The 20,103-nt window shown below is 42.3% G+C and overlaps 1 protein-coding gene and 1 non-coding gene across 4 annotated transcripts in view; both read left to right on the top strand.

The window, feature by feature from the left end:
• The window catches only part of DIP2A (disco interacting protein 2 homolog A), a 110,462-nt gene that overhangs the window by 55,658 nt on the left and 34,701 nt on the right, over positions 1–20,103 (top strand). For all 3 annotated transcript variants that reach the window (XM_050784324.1, XM_050784323.1, XM_050784322.1), the window contains 7 exons: positions 93–212; positions 2,282–2,479; positions 13,047–13,138; positions 16,406–16,516; positions 17,812–17,935; positions 18,289–18,398; positions 18,849–18,951. In XM_050784324.1, the coding sequence (XP_050640281.1) occupies positions 93–212; positions 2,282–2,479; positions 13,047–13,138; positions 16,406–16,516; positions 17,812–17,935; positions 18,289–18,398; positions 18,849–18,951 (858 nt within the window). The remainder of the gene's footprint in view (positions 1–92; positions 213–2,281; positions 2,480–13,046; positions 13,139–16,405; positions 16,517–17,811; positions 17,936–18,288; positions 18,399–18,848; positions 18,952–20,103) is intronic.
• LOC126951783 (U6 spliceosomal RNA) lies at positions 9,215–9,319 on the top strand. The gene has a single exon (XR_007724645.1). It is a non-coding gene; the product is annotated as a U6 spliceosomal RNA (small nuclear RNA).

Below are 20,103 nucleotides of genomic sequence, written 5' to 3'. Positions count from 1 at the left end.
TGGCTTGTTCTTGGGCCTTAACACCTGTGTCCACTTCTCCAGAGGTTGTGATGTGTCCTGGCCTCAGTGCTCCTCTGTCTTTCCCGTGACAGGTGTCCCTGTGAACAGCAGAGTGTCCTCCAAAATCCAGCAGCTTCTTAACACCCTGAAGAGGCCAAAGCGCCCTCCATTGAAGGAGTTCTTTGTGGATGATTTTGAGGAATTGTTGGAAGGTAAGAGTTGTCCAACTTTGAGCTTTTGTGTTTGTATGAAAAGGGTGGCCATGAAGTTGAGAAACAGGGCAAATGTATATTATACAGGGTTATTGCTATATATATTCTGTTTCCAGACTCAGTGGTCACTGTGTATAATGGTAAATTTAGAATCACATGACTGCTTCCTTTATTTGAGCAGGTAGAAAATTTACTGCTCATATTCAAGTGACTTAGCATTTTGTAAAAATACTTCTAAGGTTTTATTTAACTTACATTATTTAAATTTTTAATTTAAACTTTAACTCTGAAATACTCATCTTGTGGTTTTAAAGTGTTCAATTTTCAGCATAGATTTGGCTGCTTTTCAGAATTTTAGCCTCATATATGAATGAAATACATATTTAGAAAGAAAGAATATACATATATTTTTTAAAAAGAAAACTAACAAGAAGCAGAAACCAGAAATGAAGCCAGTACAAGCGTGTGAGTGTGTTGTTAGAGCCCCGGGACCCCCATGCTGGTCCCACTCTCAGACCTTGGTGGTTTGTACAGTGTCACTGCTGGCAGCAGACCAGCCCAGGGTCTCCTCCACACCCCAGGATTAGACAAAGGTTTTAGGAGATTATTTCCCCTTTGTAATCAGATAGTGTGTATTAGTCAGGGTTCTCTAGAGGGACAGAACTAATAGGATCGATGTATATATATAAAGGGAGGTGTATTAAGGCATATTGACTCACACCATCACAAGGTGAGGTCCCACAATAAGCCGTCTGCAAGCTGAGAGCAAGGAAGCCAGTCTGAGTCCCAAAGCTGAAGAACTTGGAGTCCAGTGTTCGAGGGCAGGAAGCATCCAGCACAGGAGAAAGGTGTAGGCTGGGAGGCTAAGCCAGTCTAGTCTTCCCACATTCTTCTGCCTGCTTTTGTTCTGGCCACACTGGCAGCTGATTAGATTGTGCCCACCCAGATTGAGGGTGGGTCCGCCTTTCCCAGTCCGCTGACTCAAATGTTAATCTCCTTTGGCAACACCCTCACAGACACACCCAGGAAGAATACTCTGCATACGTCAGTCCCATCAGGTTGACATCAGTATTAGCCATCACGCAGTGCCTTTCAAATTCAGAGTTTGTTGGTGTGAATGCATCTTAGAGCAGTGTTTCTTACCACTTGGGCAAATTTTGGTTATACAGCTCCTGGAAGAAGATTAAAGTAATTCTTTTTAAAGTAAAAAACAAGATTAAAGTAATCTTTTTCCGGGAGCTATATAATCAAATAATCTTTTTTTTTTTTTTTTTTTTTTTTTTTTTTTTTTTTTTTTTTTTTTAAGAGACAGAATCTTGCTCTGTCACCTAGGCTGGAGTGCAGTGGTACGATCTCAGCTCACTGCAAGCTCCACCTCCTGAGTTCACGCCATTCTCCTGCCTCAGCCTCCCGAGTAGCTGGGACTACAGGCGTCCACCACCACACCTGGCTAATTTTTCTTTTTTTAATAGAGACGGGGTTTCACCATATTGGCCAGGATGGTCTCGATCTCCTGACCTCATGATCCACACGCCTCAGCCTCCGAAAGTGCTGGGGTTACAGGCATGAGCCACCACGCCTGGCCTATAATCATTTAATCTTTTATGTGTTTTTCTTTGAACATGGTGATAGTTGTTTGGATCCCTAGGCTGACGTGGTGGTTCTGCTTGCTTTCCTCCTGTCTGAGTGGGCCACCAGGTCCTGTCCCCAGGCTACGGATACCTGGCTGTTCACTGCTGTGGTGCCGGGGGTAGTAGAGGTGACACAGACCTGTCCAGAGGTTGGGAAAGTGGGAACCACTCCAAGGTCACCTTTGTCTGTGAGGCTGTGGTCACCAGGATGGTGGGTTGTTTTTAACTTTATTTCACAACCATCATCATCCATGACTAAAGCTCCTGTAATCCTTTGGTTAGTTGTCAGTGATTGTGATGCAAAGATCTAAACAAATTATTGTAAGCTTTTTTATAGTTGGGATTAAAAAACAGTATTATAAGCTATGAATGCTTAAAAAGAGAATGTGTTCATGGTGCTCTGAATTGCTGATTTTAAAATTTTGATTTTGCTTGTAGTTCAGCAACCAGATCCAAATCAGCCGAAGCCTGAGGGAAGCGAGACGAGCGTGCTGAGGGGGGAGCCTCTCACTGCAGGTGTCCCCCGACCACCGTCACTGTTGGCCACCTTGCAGCGCTGGGGCACAGCACAGCCCAAATCCCCCTGTCTGACTGCCTTGGATACGACTGGGAAAGCCACCTACACTCTCACCTATGGCAAGTGTTAACAGAAAGCGCTTGTGCTTGTGAGTTAGCTGTGGAATGTCACACACGTATCACAGCATAGACATACAGCTTGACAAATATTCCTGAGAAACCAGCACAGCTGGCAGATCAGTAGAACATTGACCTATATCAACTACCCATTTCTCCAGAGGGCCCCACTTACTGATGCGTGGTGACTGCCATTGCTCTGGGCTCGAGTGTTTGGAGCGTTCTATGTATGCATTCTGACCCATGTAGTTTAGTTTCGTCTTGTTTTCAACTTTGTGTAAGGGGAATCATGCAGTATGTATTTTTGTGTATGTGGCATCTTTTGGTTCCATACTATGTTTTCTTTTGTAACACAAATAGTAAGCATGTCTACAGCCTGATGAATCCACAGAGTGGACGTGGTCCTGTCATCAGCACTCCAAGCAGAAGTGTTGCTAGGTTCAGAGCCCCTCACGCCCCCACACATGAAGGGTAACTGCTGTCCTGACTGCGCACACTGTTGGCTTTCCCTGCTTTTAAACAGGTGTTCTTTAGTTTATTCTCATCAAAGGGTATTATTTTATCGTGTGAATATACTAGAACTTATTTACACACTGCCAAGTAGATGGACATTTGTGTCGTTTCCACTTTGGGGCTATTGTATATAGTGCGGTTAGGAGCATGTTTATGTGAGTCTCTTGGTGAGAATATGTAGGCGTTTGTGCCAGGTATAAATGCAGAAGCAGAATTGTTCAGCATTAGGACATACTGCTGAGCAGTTTTCCACAGGCAGTGCAGCAGTTTTCACTCCCACAGACAGTGAGTACATGAAGAGTTCCAGTTACTCTTTTCTCACCAGCTTGTGATATTGTTTATTTCGTTACAGTCTTTGTTATAGGTGTGTTGTAGCACAGGCTAATTTGCATTTGCCTGGTGACAAATTATTTTCATATGCTTATTGATTGGCATTCCATTGAATCTCTAGTTCAATTTGAATAGAATTAATGTTTTATAGGTTGAGAACATCCCAAATATGAAAATCCAAAATCCAAAATGCTCTAAAATCTGAAACTGCTTGAAGCTGACATGATGCTCAAAGAAAAAGGTCATTGAAACATTTTAGATTTCTGATTTTTGGACTTGTGATGTGATGCTCAACTGGGAAGTAAATATAATGCAAATATTCCAAAGCCTAAAAAAATTTGAAATCCCAACACTTCTGATCTCAAGCATTTCAGATAAGGGATACTCAACCTGTATTACAATTATGGAATCTTCCGGTTTATGACTATGGAATGTTTTCCCCTTTTTAAAGGCCTGCTTTAATTTCTCTCAGTGATGTTTTCATACTTTGGAATACAGAAGTCTTGAGCATCTTTTATTAGATTTATTCCTATTACAAGTGCTATAATTTTTCATTTTCTCTACTGATTTGTTGCTTATATATATAAGTGCAATCTATATTGTTATTATTTTAAAATGATGACTTTGTGCCAGGCGCGGTGGCTCACGCCTGTAATCCCAGGACTTTGGGAGGCTGAGGCAGGCGGATCACGAGGTCAGGAGACCAAGACCATCCTGGCTAACATGGTGAAACCCCGTCTCTACTAAAAAAAAGTACAAAAATTAGCCGGGCGTGGTGGCGGGCGCATGTAGTCCCAGCTACTCGGGAGGCTGAGGCAGGAGAATGGTGTGAACCCGGGAGGTGGAGCTTGCAGTGAGCTGAGATCGAACCACTGCACTCCAGCCTGGACGACAGAGCGAGACTCCGTCTCAAAATAAATAAATAAATAAAATAAATAAAAATAAAAAATGATGACTTTGTATCCAGTGATCTCACTGAGTTAGCTTATTAGTTCTTCGTTTACTCATAATTAGTTGTTTGTCTATATATCTTTTGTATTATCTGTCTACAAAAATCACATTATTGGTGAACAATGATAGTGTTATTTTGTCCTTTCCAATACTTATACTTTTATTATTCTTTTTTTTTTTTTTTTTTGCTTTTTTGCACAAGCTAGAACCTCCAGTACAGTGTGAAATAGAACAATGTTGAAGAGTGGGCATTCTTGCCTGTTTTTCCATCTGAGGAAAAGCCTGTGGTAATTAAGTATGATGTTTTCTGTAGTTTTGTTTGCTTGTTTGTTGGTAGAAACTCTGTCAGATTAAGACATTTCTCTTCTCCTTGTTTGTTAGAAGTTGTTATCATGAGTTGGGACTGAATTTTGTCAAATGCTTTCTCTGCTGCTAGCAAGATGATCATATGGTTTTCCTCCTTCATTAATTTGGTGAATTATTTTGATTAATTTTCTAATGTAAAGCAGCCCTTCATTTGTAGAATAAATCCCACTTGGCTTTAATATTTTACCCTTTTAGCTATACACCCAGGTTTGATTTGCCAATAAGTTGTTTAGGATTTTTACATCTGTTTTCATTAGAAAAATTGTTCTGTAATTCTTTAAGAAAGGCGCTCATTGCCAGGCTTTGATGAGTATGGCTAGCTCACAACCTCCAACTGTTAAATCAGCGTTCAAATCTAGGTCATGCTATTGGCAGGGCAGTCCCTGGCCGATGGCCAAGTAAGGCAGTGGGACAAGGGCCTACTTTCTGTTAGCGTGGACTTTCCTTATAAACAGCACTGGACTTGTGGAGACCGTCAGTTCTACATTGTGGCTTGACAGCTCCTCCTGCCCAGTCTTGCTACCTGTCTTTTGCTGTCACAGATTTGTATTCTCTAGGAATCCTTTTGACTGCCTGAGCCTGTCTCAGCGTCTGCTTTGCGAAGAACCCAGCCTGTGACACACTTCTTTTTTTTTTTTTTTAACGTTCTCCTTGGCTTGTAGTTTGTCTGCATTTATATACAGAGTGTAAGATATCACTACCATTGTGTTTATTTTTTCTTTTTTGAGACAAGGTTGTGCCCGGTCACCCAGGCTGGAGTGCAGGGACGTGAGCTCGGCTCACTGCAAACTCCACCCCCCAGGCTCAGGCGATCCTTCCACCTCAGCCTCCCTAGTATCTGGGACCACAGGCACACACCATCATGCTCGGGTCCTTTTTTGTATTTTTAGTATAGTCGAGGTCTCGCCGTGTGGCCTGGGCTGGTCTCAAACTCCTGAGCTCCAGCAGTCTGCCCGCCTCAGCCTCCCAGAGTGCTGGGATTACAGGCGTGAGCTCCCATGCCCGGCCCATTGTTTTTTGTTTGTTTGTGTTTTTAATCAGTCGTACATTTCTATTCTTTTACTATGTACATTCCTTCCTGCGATTCTATATTTTCCTGGGTAATCATTTCCTTCTGGCCTGTGGAACTTCCTGTATGTTCATTATACTGTAGGTTTGCTGGCAACTTCATTTTTTAAGGTTATATTTCATGGTTATTTATCTTCTTTCAGCAGTGCAAAGGTATGGTTACTGGCTTTTGAGAAGATGCCAGACCATTGTTACTCTCTTGACAGTAATGTGTATGGCTGCTTAAAAAAATGTTCTTTTTCTTTGAATTGCAGCCATCTTACTATGACATATTTAGAGGTGATGTTCTTTGAACATTTCCTGTGATGTTCTTTGAAATTTTCAAGATGTCCACAGGGCTTCTTGAATCTGTAGAATGGTGTCTTCTATCTGTTTGAGAAAAATTATAGCCATCTTCTCTTCCTGTATTGCTTCTTCCTCATTTTTTTCTTCTCTCCTTCTGGGACTCCAGTTACACTTATACTTTTTTCACACATGCAAAGAGCTGTGTATTCCCCTACAACTGCCATTAGCTACCTCCAAAGTATATTTCCTACCTGGTTACTATACTAAAGCTCTCTCAGAATGTGAAGTCAAAACCGTCACATAACACAGTGCTGTACAACAGAGCAGAGCCTTAGATTTTGAGATTTTAAATTTTAAATTTCTGGGATTTCATGAGGAAAACAGAGGTTCTTCCCAAAATGGGGTCTGTGGTGCCTCCTCTGTTTCCCCCAAGGAGTCCCAGGCTGTTAAACCTTGAATATCTGCTTTTAAGCTGACTTTTAACCATAGTGCTCTTTTATTTTTTTATTTTTTTAATTAGTTAATTTTTTTTTTTTTTCCGAGATGGAGTTTTGCTCTTGTTGCCCAGGCTGGAGTGCAGTAGCGCGATCTCAGCTCGCCACAACCTCTGTCTCCCTGGTTCAAGCGATTCTCCTGCCTCAGCCTCCCGAGTAGCTGGGGTTACATGCATGCACCACCATGCCCGGCTAATTTTGTATTTTTATTAGAGACGGGGTTTCTCCATGTTGATCAGGCTGGTCTCAAACTCCTGACCTCAGGTGATCCACCCGCCTCGGCCTCCCAAAGTGCTGAGATTGCAGGTATGAGCCACCACGCCCAGCATTTTTTTTTTTTTTTTTTTTAATTTTTTTGAGGTGGAGTCTCACTCTGTCTCCCAGGCTGGAGTGCAGTGGCGTGATCTTGGCTCACTGCAACCTCCGCCTCCCAGGTTCAAGCAGTTCTCCTGCCTCAGCCTCCTGAGTAGCTAGGATTACAGGCGTGCACCTGGCTAATTTTTTGTTTTTCTTTGTATTTTTAGTAGAGACGGGGTTTCATCATGTTGGCTAGGCTGGTCTTGAACCCCTGACCTTGTGATCCACCCATGTGAGCTTCCCAAAGTGCTGGGATTACAGGCATGAACCACTGCACCCAGCCCATAGTGTTTTTTTAAAAAAGTCCTTTTAAATCTCTTATTACCCAACTTCAGCCAGCATTTACGGCCAATATTTCTGAGTTTGGAACTTTACCAAAGGTAACCTCCTAGGTGAAAACAATAAACCTTGGCCAATAAGCTGTAGTATTGGGCACTTGGACTATTCCCAGAAGTCCAGAGCATCTAATTCTGAGCTTGCAAAGGTTTTTAACTGCTCGAGATAACCTTTAGAGCTAACTACAACACGAACCCTCAAATTGCTGTTCACTCGATGGTGGAAACCAAGAGAAAGTACCTCCATGTAGTTACAAGTCAACTCCCAAGGACATTTTTCAACATGTGGTCTCTGGGCAAGATGAAGGAGCAGACAGTTGCCCTGAGTAACAGAAAAGATGGAAAAGAGAAAGGGAGAAAAGCATTGCCTATAGCAGGATGGGAAAGGTGAGGAGCTCAGGGAGGCCAGAGAAAGACCCACCCATTGCAGCGACACTGAATCAAAAGTTCAGGTGGCCATTTGTCAGTAATGAAGGGCTCTTTTCCAGCAGTCCCATCAGCTCTGGAGTTTCCCCTTTTGGGGAGAAAAAATGCTCCCATGTTCCATGATCCTGTACATGCCTAACCTTGTCACCCAAAGCGGTCAGCAAAGAGTGCAAGGCAGATTAATCCAAAGAGAATAGTGGTTAACGTTCTGTAGTGCCAGATCCATTCTTGGCCGAGAGGGACTTTACTGAAGGGGGGCCTCTAACCCCCTGTATCTTAGGAAGGACTGTAACCTTCCCAGGTTGGGCCTCGAACACAGGTTTGTTCAAGTGCCCTTGCCTTTTATTAAGAGGGGCCTTTAACCCACTCTGTCTTAGGAGAAATTCTGACTCCCCTAAGTTGGGCCTCTAACCCAGTTCCATCCTTTACCCCGGTAAATGCACCCCACTTACCCAAAGTCGGCCATTTGGTGCTGTGGTCTTACTTCCTTCGGGTCGGGGGTCTCCTCAGTATTACCCCTTTGGAATTCACCAGGAAGATGTTACCAGAAAGGGATCCTGTTTAGACCCCAAGAGAGGCTTCTTGGACCTTGTGCAAGAAAGAATTCAGGGCAAGTCAATATAGTAAAGTGAAAGCAAGTTTATTAAGAAAGCAAAGGAATAAAAGAATGGCTACTCCCTAGGCAGAGCAGCTGCACGTTTTCTAATATAGGATCATTTATAGGAATTTTTTATATTATATTCTGGATACCAGCCCTTTGTCAGTAATACCTTTCAAGAGTTCTGTCCCACTTTGTGGCTGGCTTTCCACTAATGGTAGCTTAGTGAACAGAAGTTCTATCCATCTTCTTTTCTTGCATGATTTTTGCTTTTTGTTTTTTTGTTTTGTTTTGTTTGTTTTTTGAGACAGTGTCTCACTCTGTTGCACAGGCTGGAGTGCAGTGGCGTGATCTTGGTTCTCTGCAGCCTCTGCCTTCCAGATCAAGCGATTATTATGCCTCAGCCTCCCAAGTAGCTGGGACTACAGACGTACACCACCAGGCCCGGCTAATTTTTTGTATTTTTAGTAGAGTCAGGGTTTCACTGTGTTGACCAGGCTGGTCTTGAACTCCTGACCTCAGGTGATCCACCTGCCTTGGCCTCCCAAAGTGCTGGGATTACAGGCGTGAGCCGCCATGCCTGGCCCGATTTTTGCTTTTTGTGTTCTCCTTAAGTGCTGTTTCCCTTGGCTGAGATCAAAACATTATTCCATTAATTTGGGAAAATGCTGTTGTTTTGCTGTTCACATTTCGGTCTGCCATTCACCTGGAATGCGTTTTTGTGAATGGTGTGGGACTGGGTTCCAGGGTTCATTGCTAAAGAAGGATAACCAGCTGTCCCGTTCTGATCTAAGGAGAAGACAGCCCTTGCCCCACTCCTCTGTGGTGGCACATGAGTCCTCAGTGAGTTGTCCACACACGGGTGGATCTGTTTTGCTGTTCTCTGTTTTATTTCATTGATTTGTATTCTATTCTTTGTGCCCATACCACACTCTCTTGATTGCCGTAGTTTTATAGTAAGTCTTGACATCTGTAGCGAAAGCCCGCCGTCTTGTTTTCTTCAAGAGCATCTTGCATGCTCACTGTGGCAGCACATACACTAAAACTGGAATGATGCAGAGAAGATGAGCATGGTATCTGTGCGAGAATGACACACATTTGTGAAGTGTTCCATATTAAAAAAAAAAAAGAGTGTCTTAGCAATTCTTACCCTGTGCATTTCAGGATCCACTTTAGAATGAGCTTGTCAGGTGTCACAGTATACTTACTGAGATTATGAGCATTGCTTTGAATGAGTCTAAAGAGAATTAATGCCTTTTCATTATTATTGTTGTTGTTGTTATTATTATTATTATTATTATTTTGAGATGGAGTTTCGCTCTTATTGCCTGGGCTGGAGTGCAATGGCGTGATCTCAGCTCACTGCAACCTCCGCCTCCCAGGTTCAAGTGATTCTTCTGCCTCAGTCTCCTGAGTAGCTGGGATTACAGGCGCCTGCCACCACGCCCGGCTAATTTTTTGTATTTTTAGTAGAGATGGGGTTTCACCATGTTGGCCAGGGCTGGTCTCGAACTCCAGACCTCAGGTGATCCACCTGCCTAGTCCTTCCAAAGTGCTAGGATTACAGGCGTGAGCCACCGCACCCGACCACCTTTCCATTACTGAGTCTTCCAGCCCTTGGACATCTGTCCCTCCATTCAAATATTTTTTACTTTATCTCAGTAATGTGTAATTTTCTGTGGGGAGATTTTGCATATTTCTTGTGACAGTCTCAGGTACTTAGTGTGTATGTGTTTTAATTTTGCGGTGGATACTTTCATCAAAAATTTTTATTTACTTTTTTTTTTTTTTTTTGAGACAGAGTTTTGCTTTGTTGTCCAGGCTGGAGTGCAGTGGCACGATCTTGGCTCACAGCAACCTCCGCCTCCTGGCTTCAAGCAATTCTCATGCCTCAGCCTCCTGAGTAGCTGGGATTACAAGTGTCTACCTCCACACCCTCCTGATTTTTTGTATTTTAGTAGAGACGGGGTTTCACCATCTCACCCAGGCTGGTCTTGAACTCCTGAGCTCAGGCAATCTGCCCATCTTAGCCTCCCAAAGTGCTAGGATTACAGGTGTGAGCCACTGCGCCCGGCCTATTTACTCTTTATTGCTAGTATGTAGAAATCAAATTGTGTTTTTATGTTGATATATTTGGCAGCCTTGCTGAATTCAGTTATGGAAGATTCATAAACTACATCATCATGTCATCTGCAAATAATGGTAGTTACATTTCCAGTTGTTCAGCTTTTTCTCCCCTTTTGCATGGGCTAAGCCTTTCAGTAAAATGCTGAAAACAGACATCCTTAGCTTACTTCTCTCAGAGGGGAAGCTTTCAGTAGCCAACCATTATGATATTTCCTGTTGGATTTCTAAAGATGCTCCTTTTCACATTAAGGCGGTTTGTTTCCTTTTCTGAGTTTAAGAAGGATTTCAAAAATCATTTAAGATCATTTTAAAATCATGAATGATTTAAATTGCTTTTATTTTCTTCCATCTATTGATATGATTGTTTTATTTTTCACCTTTATTTTGTTAATATGGCAAATTATGTTGATTTTCTGTTGAACCTCTTTACATTCCTGGGATAAAACTGACTTGGTCATGATGCATTATTCTTTTTATGTACAGCTGGATTCAGTTTGAAATTCTTTATGCATTACAATTATTAACACCTTAAATTGACTTTTTAAAATAGGCTAAAACAGTGGTTTGAGTTGAGTTTTGTCTTTGTTTGTTTGTTTGAGAGGGAGTCTCACTCTCGCCCAGGCTAGAGGACAGTGGCACGGTCTTGTCTCACTGCAACCTCTGCCTCCTGGGTTCAAGCAGTTCTCCTGCCTCGGCCTCCTGAGTAGTTGGGATTACAGCATGTGCCACCACTCCCAGATAATTTTTTGTATTTTTAGTAGAGATGGGGTTTCACCGTGTTGACCAGTCTGGTCTCGAACTCCTGACCTCAGATGATCCACCCACCTCGGCCTCCCAAAGTGCTGGGATTAAAGGCATGAGTCACCGTGCCTGGCCTAGTATTTTTTTTTCCTCGTTCATTTCTCAGGTCCCCCAGTTCACTTACTTCATAGTGTTGCACCTGAGCTTCATCTTATTACACGGGAAATTGAGCGCTCACTTGCAGGGCATGGCTGCTCAACCTGCTTGCAGTTGTACTGCAGGGACTTGAAGGGCTCAATAATGACTTTGTGTTGCTTCTTTGATAGGCTGCTTGGTGGGGGTGTGTTAAGGCTTCTGCAGGTGTGGGGCTTAGACTCATATTTCTCAGTCTTCCTGTCCCATGGTCACCCCTGCCTCGTGTCATCCTCTCCCGACACCCCCCGTCCTCTAGGCTTTTCCTTTCTCTGGTGTCCTGTCTTCCTCAGTGAAGCTCTCCCCTATTGAGTGCTTATGAACATAGCAGCTGTGCCAGGAGGGTGTGTGATGGGAAGGGCCTCGGAGTAAGAGCTGGTTCTCCCCTATTGAGTGCTTGTGAACGTAGCAGCTGTGCCAGGAGGGTGTGTGATGGGAAGGACCTCGGAGTAAGAGCTGGTTCCTGGGCCCTGTGGCTGGTGTGAAGTCCCTATGGCTTTCCAAGTAAAGAATGGATGGCATTGATACCCGGATCACCTTTGGATCTGTTGCTTTTGTTTATATTGTCTCTTGATTTTTGGTCAGGGGAACTTCTCTTTGGGGATGCCTAGTATTTTAACATCTTTAATTTAACGTATTAAATTGGGAATTTAATATGTTAAAATAAAGATATGACCCATTTTGGCCGGGCGCGGTGGCTCAAGCCTGCAATCCCAGCACTTTGGGAGGCCGAGACGGGCGGATCACGAGGTCAGGAGATCGAGACCATCCTAGCTAACACAGTGAAACCCCGTCTCTACTAAAAAATACAAAAAAATAGCCAGGCGAGGTGGCAGGCGCCTGTAATCCCAGCTACTCGGGAGGCTGAGGCAGGAGAATGGCGCAAACCCGGGAGGCGGAGCTTGCAGTGAGCTGAGATCCGGCCACTGCACTCCAGCCTGGGCCACAGCGCCAGACTGCATCTCAAAAAAAAAAAAAAAAAAAAAAAAAAGATATGACCCATTTCATGAATTGTTGTGAAGATTAAATGAATTATGTACTACTCTTACAAATGATGTAATTGAGGGATATTTAATGTCATGAAAATCCATTTACACTGCAGTATTAATTGGAAAAGTAGGGTGAAGTATCTCATTTCTTGAAAATTATGCAGACATGTATACGTGCTTATATGTGTATAGTCGTATATGTGTGCACACATATGTACATATACATATGTATACCAAATACTGACTTTTTTCTGCTGGCTTTTTTTTTCTTTTTTTAAATAGTGTCTCTGTTGCCCAGGCTGGCTCTCACTACAACCTCCACCTCCCAAGTTCAAGCAGTTCTTGTGCCTCAGCCTCCCGAGTAGCTGGGATTACAGGCGCATGCCACCACGCTGAGCTAATTTTTTGTATTTTTAGCAGAGAGGGGGTTTTACCATGTTGGCCAGGCTGGTCTCAAACATCTGGCCTCAAGTGATCTGCCTGCCTCGTCCTCCCAAAGTACTGGGATTACAGGTGTGAGTCATTGCACTTGGCCTCTGCTGGCTCTTCTGTAGTCCAAATTTTCTATAATAAAATCCTGTTTTGTTTTTGTATTAAGAAAAATAAATCTGTAAGTTATTTTTAAGAGCCAACAATGATGTTCCTTACAACATTGTGCAGAATAGTTATTAGATGGAAACTACCTAAATTTCCACTAATGGGATAATGGTATATTATGGGGTATTTTGGTTTCTACGTTAAATGTTAATTATTTGTTTCTTAACTTTTACATTGCTTAGTGTTTTTATTTTGTTTTAGGTAAACTTTGGAGTCGGAGTTTAAAACTAGCTTATACTCTACTTAATAAACTGACAAGTAAGAACGAACCTCTGCTTAAACCTGGAGACAGAGTAAGTAACTAGAATGTCACTTTGTTGGAATGAGCAAAAGCAGAGACTTCGATAATCTGTTTCATTGAAATTAGTGTTCCATCATTTAGTTAGAATTACAGCATTAATAAAAGGGATTTAAAATCAGCAGTGAATGCTGGACGCGGTGGCTCATGCCTATAATCTTAGCACTTAGGGAGGCCGAGGCGAGCGGATTGCCTGAGCTCAGGAGTTTGAGACCAGCCTGGGTAACATGGCAAAACCCTGTCTCTATTAAAAATACAAACAATTAGCTGGGCATCGTGGTGCGTGCCTGTAATCCCAGCTACCTGGGAGACTGAGGCATGAAATCGCTTGAACCTGGGTGGTGGAGGTTGCAGTGAGCCAAGATCTTGCCACTGCACTCCAGCCTGGCGACAGAGTGAGAGTCCGTCTCAAAACAAACGACAACAAAATCAGCAGTGAAAAATATGGCAAAGTGGCCGGGCGCGGTGGCTCAAGCCTGTAATCCCAGCACTTTGGGAGGCCGAGACGGGCGGATCACGAGGTCAGGAGATCGAGACCATCCTGGCTAACACGGTGAAACCCCGTCTCTACTACAAAATACAAAAAAACTAGCCGGGTGAGGTGGCGGGCGCCTGTAGTCCCAGCTACTCGGGAGGCTGAGGCAGGAGAATGGCGTGAACCCAGGAGGCGGAGCTTGCAGTGAGCTGAGATCCGGCCACTGCACTCCAGCCTGGGCGACAGAGCAAGACTCCGTCTCAAAAAAAAAAAAAAAAAAAAAAAAAAGAAAAATATGGCAAAGTTTGTGATGTAGAGTAAAGCAACATTCTTTTCCTGCACTCATTGTTTGTCCAGTGTTTCTTCATCTTCTTTTCTGTTTGACTTCATATATGTTAATATTAAAAATGTTAGATTCCAGAGCTTAGAATTTATGAATTAAAATCTAAAGTTCTGAAACCTTGCTATGAAACTCTGTATTTTTATCTCTTTCCCTATTCTATGTGTCCAGGTAACCTCCTTGTACCTATCTGCCAAAATGGGATGCTAGAGGCTTATTCTCTTGTGCTACACTGCCCTATATGGCTTTTGGGGCTATTTAAATTAGCAAAAATTAAATAAAAAATACAGTTTCTCAGTTGCACAAGCCACATCTCAGGGGCTCAGTAGGAGTGTGGCTCGTAACTACAGTATTTATAGCTCAGAGGTAGAACATTTCCGTCATCATAGAAAGTTCTTTGGGGCAGTACTGCTGTCGGGAAGCTGGCCCGGACCCGAGGGCCTCTGGTACACTGGAAAGTCCAGGGTGGAAAACAGCTGAGAACATGGTGAAAATCAATACACCAGTGAAATCCCGTAGTGAGAAGGTCACCTGTGTCAGATCACCCAACAAGTGAACTGCAGGTTAAAAAGCTGGCAGACGGTTCCAAGTAACTCTTTCAGTGCCTAACTCTTGTATGTGAACTATTAGCCAAGGACTTTTAAGAAGGAAATGTCAGTATGAGAGAAAATACCAAAAGACAAAGAAAAGGAAAGACGGGAGGGAGTGAGAAAGAGAGAGACAAGAAAAGTAAGGAAGGAAGGAAAGAGGAAGCAAACTTGAAGGAAAGCTAGATATAGAAAACAATGTTTCTAAAAAGTGAATATTAATATTCTTGGAAATCAGATGAAGATGTTTCATAAGTCAAGAAAAGGATGCCAGTAGGAAAGAGAGATGGAGAGTTTAGTAAAATAGGACAAAAAGACTCGATCAAGAAGACTCAACACGTGACTGATAACTGGAGTCCAGAAAGAGAAAGGAGAACAGAAAGTGAAACATTTTAAATGAATATAGTAATTCAGGACAATATCTCAGACCTGGAGAGTGTAACTATTCAAGGATACACACCAAACACATGCCCATAATATTGCATAATACTGGGGTACAGAAAAGAATCCCAGAGCATTCAGGGGAAAAGTAGGATGTACACAAAGGATCAGCAATGACAGTGGCTTTTGGGATTTCTCATTGGTAAAACTGGAAGAGAGTGGAGTGATGCTTCAAAAATTCAGAGGGAATACAATTTTTAACTTACAATTCTATTCCCAGAGATTCAACAGATTTGAGAATGGTATAGCCATTTTCAGACATGCAGGACTCAGAAACGTTTGGCTCACGAGCACTTTCTTGGCGAGTTCTTAGAAGATGTCCCTCAGCCACATAAGTGAGTAGGGTGCAAGCAGGGGGACCACAGTGGATATCCCCAGGACGATCACTGGCAGCAGTCCAGGGAGCAGCACAGCCACCATCAGGAGAACCAAGACCCCAGGGTGGGGTGGAGTCCTCAGCACCCACCATCAGGAGAACTGGGACCCCAGGGTGGGATGGAGTCCTCAGCACCCACCATCAGGAGAACTGAGACCCCAGGGTGGGATGGAGTCCTCAGCAGCAGGGGACATTCACGGCTCTCCTGAGTGGGTGGTTATTTGGAAAATGATACTGAAGGATATTTGACCCATCTGAGGGAATATTTTAAAACAAATTAGCTAGAGAATACACAGAAAGCAACACAAGTAGAAAGAAAAGAAAGGAAATGTGTACTTGGCTATAAAAATGTAAACAGTTTAAGAATAATACTTTATGATATGTTGTGCTCATAGATGAGATTTTATGTAACGCTTTAGAATGAATTTAAGGATCACTAATTTTCTTGAAAAGCTTTCTTACAAGGATAAAGACTTTCAGATGCTTTCTTGACTTACAAGAGAATCTCCGTGGTTAGGTGAATCATAATAAAATTGACAAGGTCACAGTGATTGAGTTGAAGAAACTGGTGGCAAATTCTGCCTCCTATAATATTACACTTTATAAAAGTGAACAGAGCTCTTCGTAACAAATTCTGTAAAAATATACTTTCCCTACCAAACATCTAGTCTCAAGGTTATAGGTTACAGTTCTGGGCAACCACTATTAAAACCAAATTTTGAAGGAGAACCTTGCCCTTTTCAACAAACAAACTTGTTAGAAACTAAATTTCCAGACCTCAAGTACAGAATATAGATACGGCTTAAATTTTGTCTTACAAAGTGAACGCTTACTGGTTATTCATTGTTGTGTGTTCTCAAAGGCCCTAAGTCAGCAGTCTCTACTCAGTTAAATAGCTATTTGGACTAGTCCCTTATGGTTTCAAGCACAATTATTACAATATTTGGGGCTTACAAAAATTTTATTTTGTAACTAGCTTTTAATTTAACTAGATTCTGTAAAAATTGGAAATTTGGAATATTCATTTCTTTGTACTGTTGTAGGTGGCGCTCGTGTTTCCGAATAGTGACCCTGTGATGTTCATGGTTGCATTTTATGGATGTCTCCTGGCGGAGCTGGTTCCTGTCCCCATAGAAGTGCCATTAACGAGAAAGGTAGCAAACCCATGGCTCAGGTCCCACATGGTTCACTTCTGAACTTCATACCCGCGGTATCTTACTTCCTTTTCACTGAGTGTGGGCAGGCAGCAAGCAGCTGTCTTGACAGAGGAGAGGAAGCTAGCGGTCGACAGGCTGGCCAGGACTCAAGAGAAATCAGATGCCGTTTGGTCTGACTCTCTTCTTGTTGGTGAGAGGGTCACTGAGAACCGTTTTGCTGGTGATGCTCCCACACCACACTCCTATGAGGTGGAGCTGTTCTATCATCTACATGAATTTCCCACAGAAATGATAGCCAGTTTTTCCTTTAATGAATAGAATTATGGTTCAATAAGATTTTGTTAAACTTTTCCTCAAAACCATATGTTTATAGAAAATAACTATTATTTCTTAGGGATAAATGTATCATTACAGTGATATAGCTCACTTCTCAGTGGCAGTTTTGAATAAACGAGATGGAAATTATCTTGTGTTTCTATTCACTTACACGACAGTAGGCAGTTTCTGTTGCTGATAAATTATTAATGTGCGGTCTTGCTTATCTAGGTATCTATAACATTTTGAATATAAATATCAATAATCTGATTACTGAAAAAAAATATCATTTAGGAGTAGACAATGCCTGTATTTGAGAAAATCAGCTTTCTGTCATCCTGTCCCAGAATTCAGGCAGTTGTTAACATGAGCATTATCCACAAATATTCAAGAATCCCAAAAGTAAAATTAGCAATTAAAACTAGTGTATCTCAAAGGATAATATATTATGAGCAGGTATTTGAATGCAGTGATTCTTAGGAGTAAAACTAGAGATTTGTCAAATTTATATGAAGAAAATGACAAAATACTGCTGAGGGACACAGAAGACTTGGCTACAAGGAAACGTGTTTCTGTGTGGAAATAATCAATATTGTTAAGGACCAGGCCTCTCCAGATTAATTTGTAAATTTCAAACATGATTCAATAGAAATTTCAATGCCATTAATTTTGGAGTTTGTTAAAAATGCTTCTAAATGTCATTTGTAAGAATGAACTTTGAGAAATTAGCCCATTAAACTTTATATTTCACCACAAATAGAAAGCAAAATTATCTTTTAAATTTAAACATAGTTGTCACATTTTAATGAAGTATTTCCATGAAAAGATCGTATATATCAATAATAGGACTGAATTATTTTGGAAGTTTTGTGAGGGATGAAAAAAGATCTGTTCTGTGCATGGCCTGGAGCACCCAGGGTCTGGGTCTGGGTCTGCTGTGGGCACCCCACCCCACACTGTCACTCTGCTTTCTGCAGGACGCAGGCAGCCAGCAGGTCGGGTTTCTGCTGGGCAGCTGTGGAGTCTCCTTAGCCCTGACCACAGACGCTTGTCAGAAAGGCCTCCCCAAGGCACAGACGGGAGAAGTGGCAACTTTCAAAGGTGAGGCCTCCCAAGGGAAGAGGAGTCAGTGTTCTGACTGTGGTCTGTGTTAAATGCATGGTGTTCCAGAAATTAAACATGACTGGATCTTCAGCAAAAGTGATCCCTTGTTCAAGGCCTTGGTGAATCTCGGTTTTCATCTGGCTTCATGTCTCGACCTACACTGTCTGATATGGTAGCCACTGGCCGGATGTACCTTTTTAAATTACATAAAATGAATTGAGACTAAAACTCGCACTCGCACTCCTTAGTCACTCAGTAGCTAGTGCTGAATGTTGGAGGCGCAGGCTTTGAGTGTGGGGAGCAGATGCCGCTCTGACTGCTGGCTGTTGTGTCCTGTCTGCGTGTCACAGGTTGGCCTCCCCTCTCCTGGCTGGTGATTGATGGGAAGCATCTAGCCAGGCCCCCCAAGGACTGGCACCCTCTGACCCAGGACACAAGGACTGGGACCGCCTACATTGAGGTAATGACCGTTCCTAACTCAGAGCATCTAAAAACGTGTCCCACAGGCTTAAGTCGTGCTTTTCCTAAGAATATAAGTTACTATTCTTTTTTGTTGAATTTCGGCCTAAGAGTTTTATCTCTGCCCCAGAAATACAGTGTCATATAGATGGTTGCTCAGACCCTTCCAGGTTTCTCTCTTATCTCATTCTCTCCTAACTGGCTCCCTCGGGATGCAGACAGTTATGAGGGAGCCCATGGCGCATCATTGCCCTCGGGCACCTGCCCAAAGGAGCCACAACTTCCACTGAAGCATCCCCTCAGGGGCCAGGGCTTGCCATGCACCTGGGCCTAGCAAGATGATTAGAGGAGAGACACTGACCACTTCTTTTGAAGATTCTGTCAGTCTCCATTCTGTCTGTTGTCACCTCTAGAAATACCACATCATGTTTTTTTCCTTGAAATCTTTCAGTATAAAACCAGCAAAGAAGGCAGTACGGTGGGGGTCACAGTGTCCCACGCATCCCTGCTGGCACAGTGCCGGGCTCTGACCCAGGCGTGCGGGTACTCAGAAGGTAAGGGCTCTCAGGGATGGGGTGGTGGCCCCTCCAGCCTCACACAGACACCTGACCTACCTCATTATGTGACTGTCGCTGCACCTGTCAAAACCACCCCGGGTGCCTTTGCCCATTAGTCCAGGTCTTGCCAGGTAGGGAGATGCACCGTCGTTAGCATGCTTATGGGGTCTCTGTGGTTGTGCTGGCCAGGAGGGCACACGGCATCTCTTAGCAGAGTCCAGGCAACCCCATCAGGCTTGTTTTCAGTAAATGCACATGGATGTTGGTTTTATGGAACATGGAAGCTATATCCCACTGATACATTTATACACAGTGCTGGGTTCACAGGCCTGCCCTGGGGGACTGGCTTACTCTGTGACATACTGAGGGTCAGGGTATTCATTCAAAAAGAGGAAAACACTTTTAGTTTTCTATTACTGTATCTGTGACTGTAGTTTTGACCTTAGCTGTCATGCATATAAATATATGATTTATATTTTATATTTATCTTTATAAATATATAACATATATTTATATTTATATATATAACATATATTTATATTTTTATAAATATATAACATATATTTATATTTTTATAAATATATAACACATTTATATTTTTATAAATATATAACATATTTATATTTTTATAATATATGGTTTATCTATATTATGATTATAGATGATCTCTTGGTAAAGTATAGTCAGCACCTGATTTACTTCAAATGTCATATACTTAGGGAAATATTTTTAAATTAATATTATTTAATTGATAAGTACTAATTGTATATATTTATGGGGTACACCGTGACAGATAATTTAAAAAACTGTAAAAATGGACTCATAGTAGTTTTCTTACATTGTAATACTGGAACTGAACAAAGCTACAAAGTGAAATTGAATGGTTTAAATATCTAAAATATAGGTGTTTAGGCCAGGTGCAGTGACTCATACCAGTAATCCCACTACTTTGGTTTGCTAAAGCAGGAGGAACACTTGAGGTCAAGAGTTTAAGACCAGCCTGTACGACATAGTGAGACCCTGTCTCTACAAAAAAAGGGAGAAATTTTAAATAAAATTTTAAAAAAGAAAAAAATAGGTGTTTAAAAGCAAGGGGGTAAGTTGAGGGCACAGCTAAAGCTTTTACTGGAGATTTGGAAAATGATTTTA

The sequence above is a fragment of the Macaca thibetana genome, chromosome 3 (genome assembly GCF_024542745.1).
Source record: "Macaca thibetana thibetana isolate TM-01 chromosome 3, ASM2454274v1, whole genome shotgun sequence".
Lineage (NCBI taxonomy): Eukaryota > Metazoa > Chordata > Mammalia > Primates > Cercopithecidae > Macaca > Macaca thibetana.
This window is presented reverse-complemented; position numbering and strand designations above follow the sequence as displayed.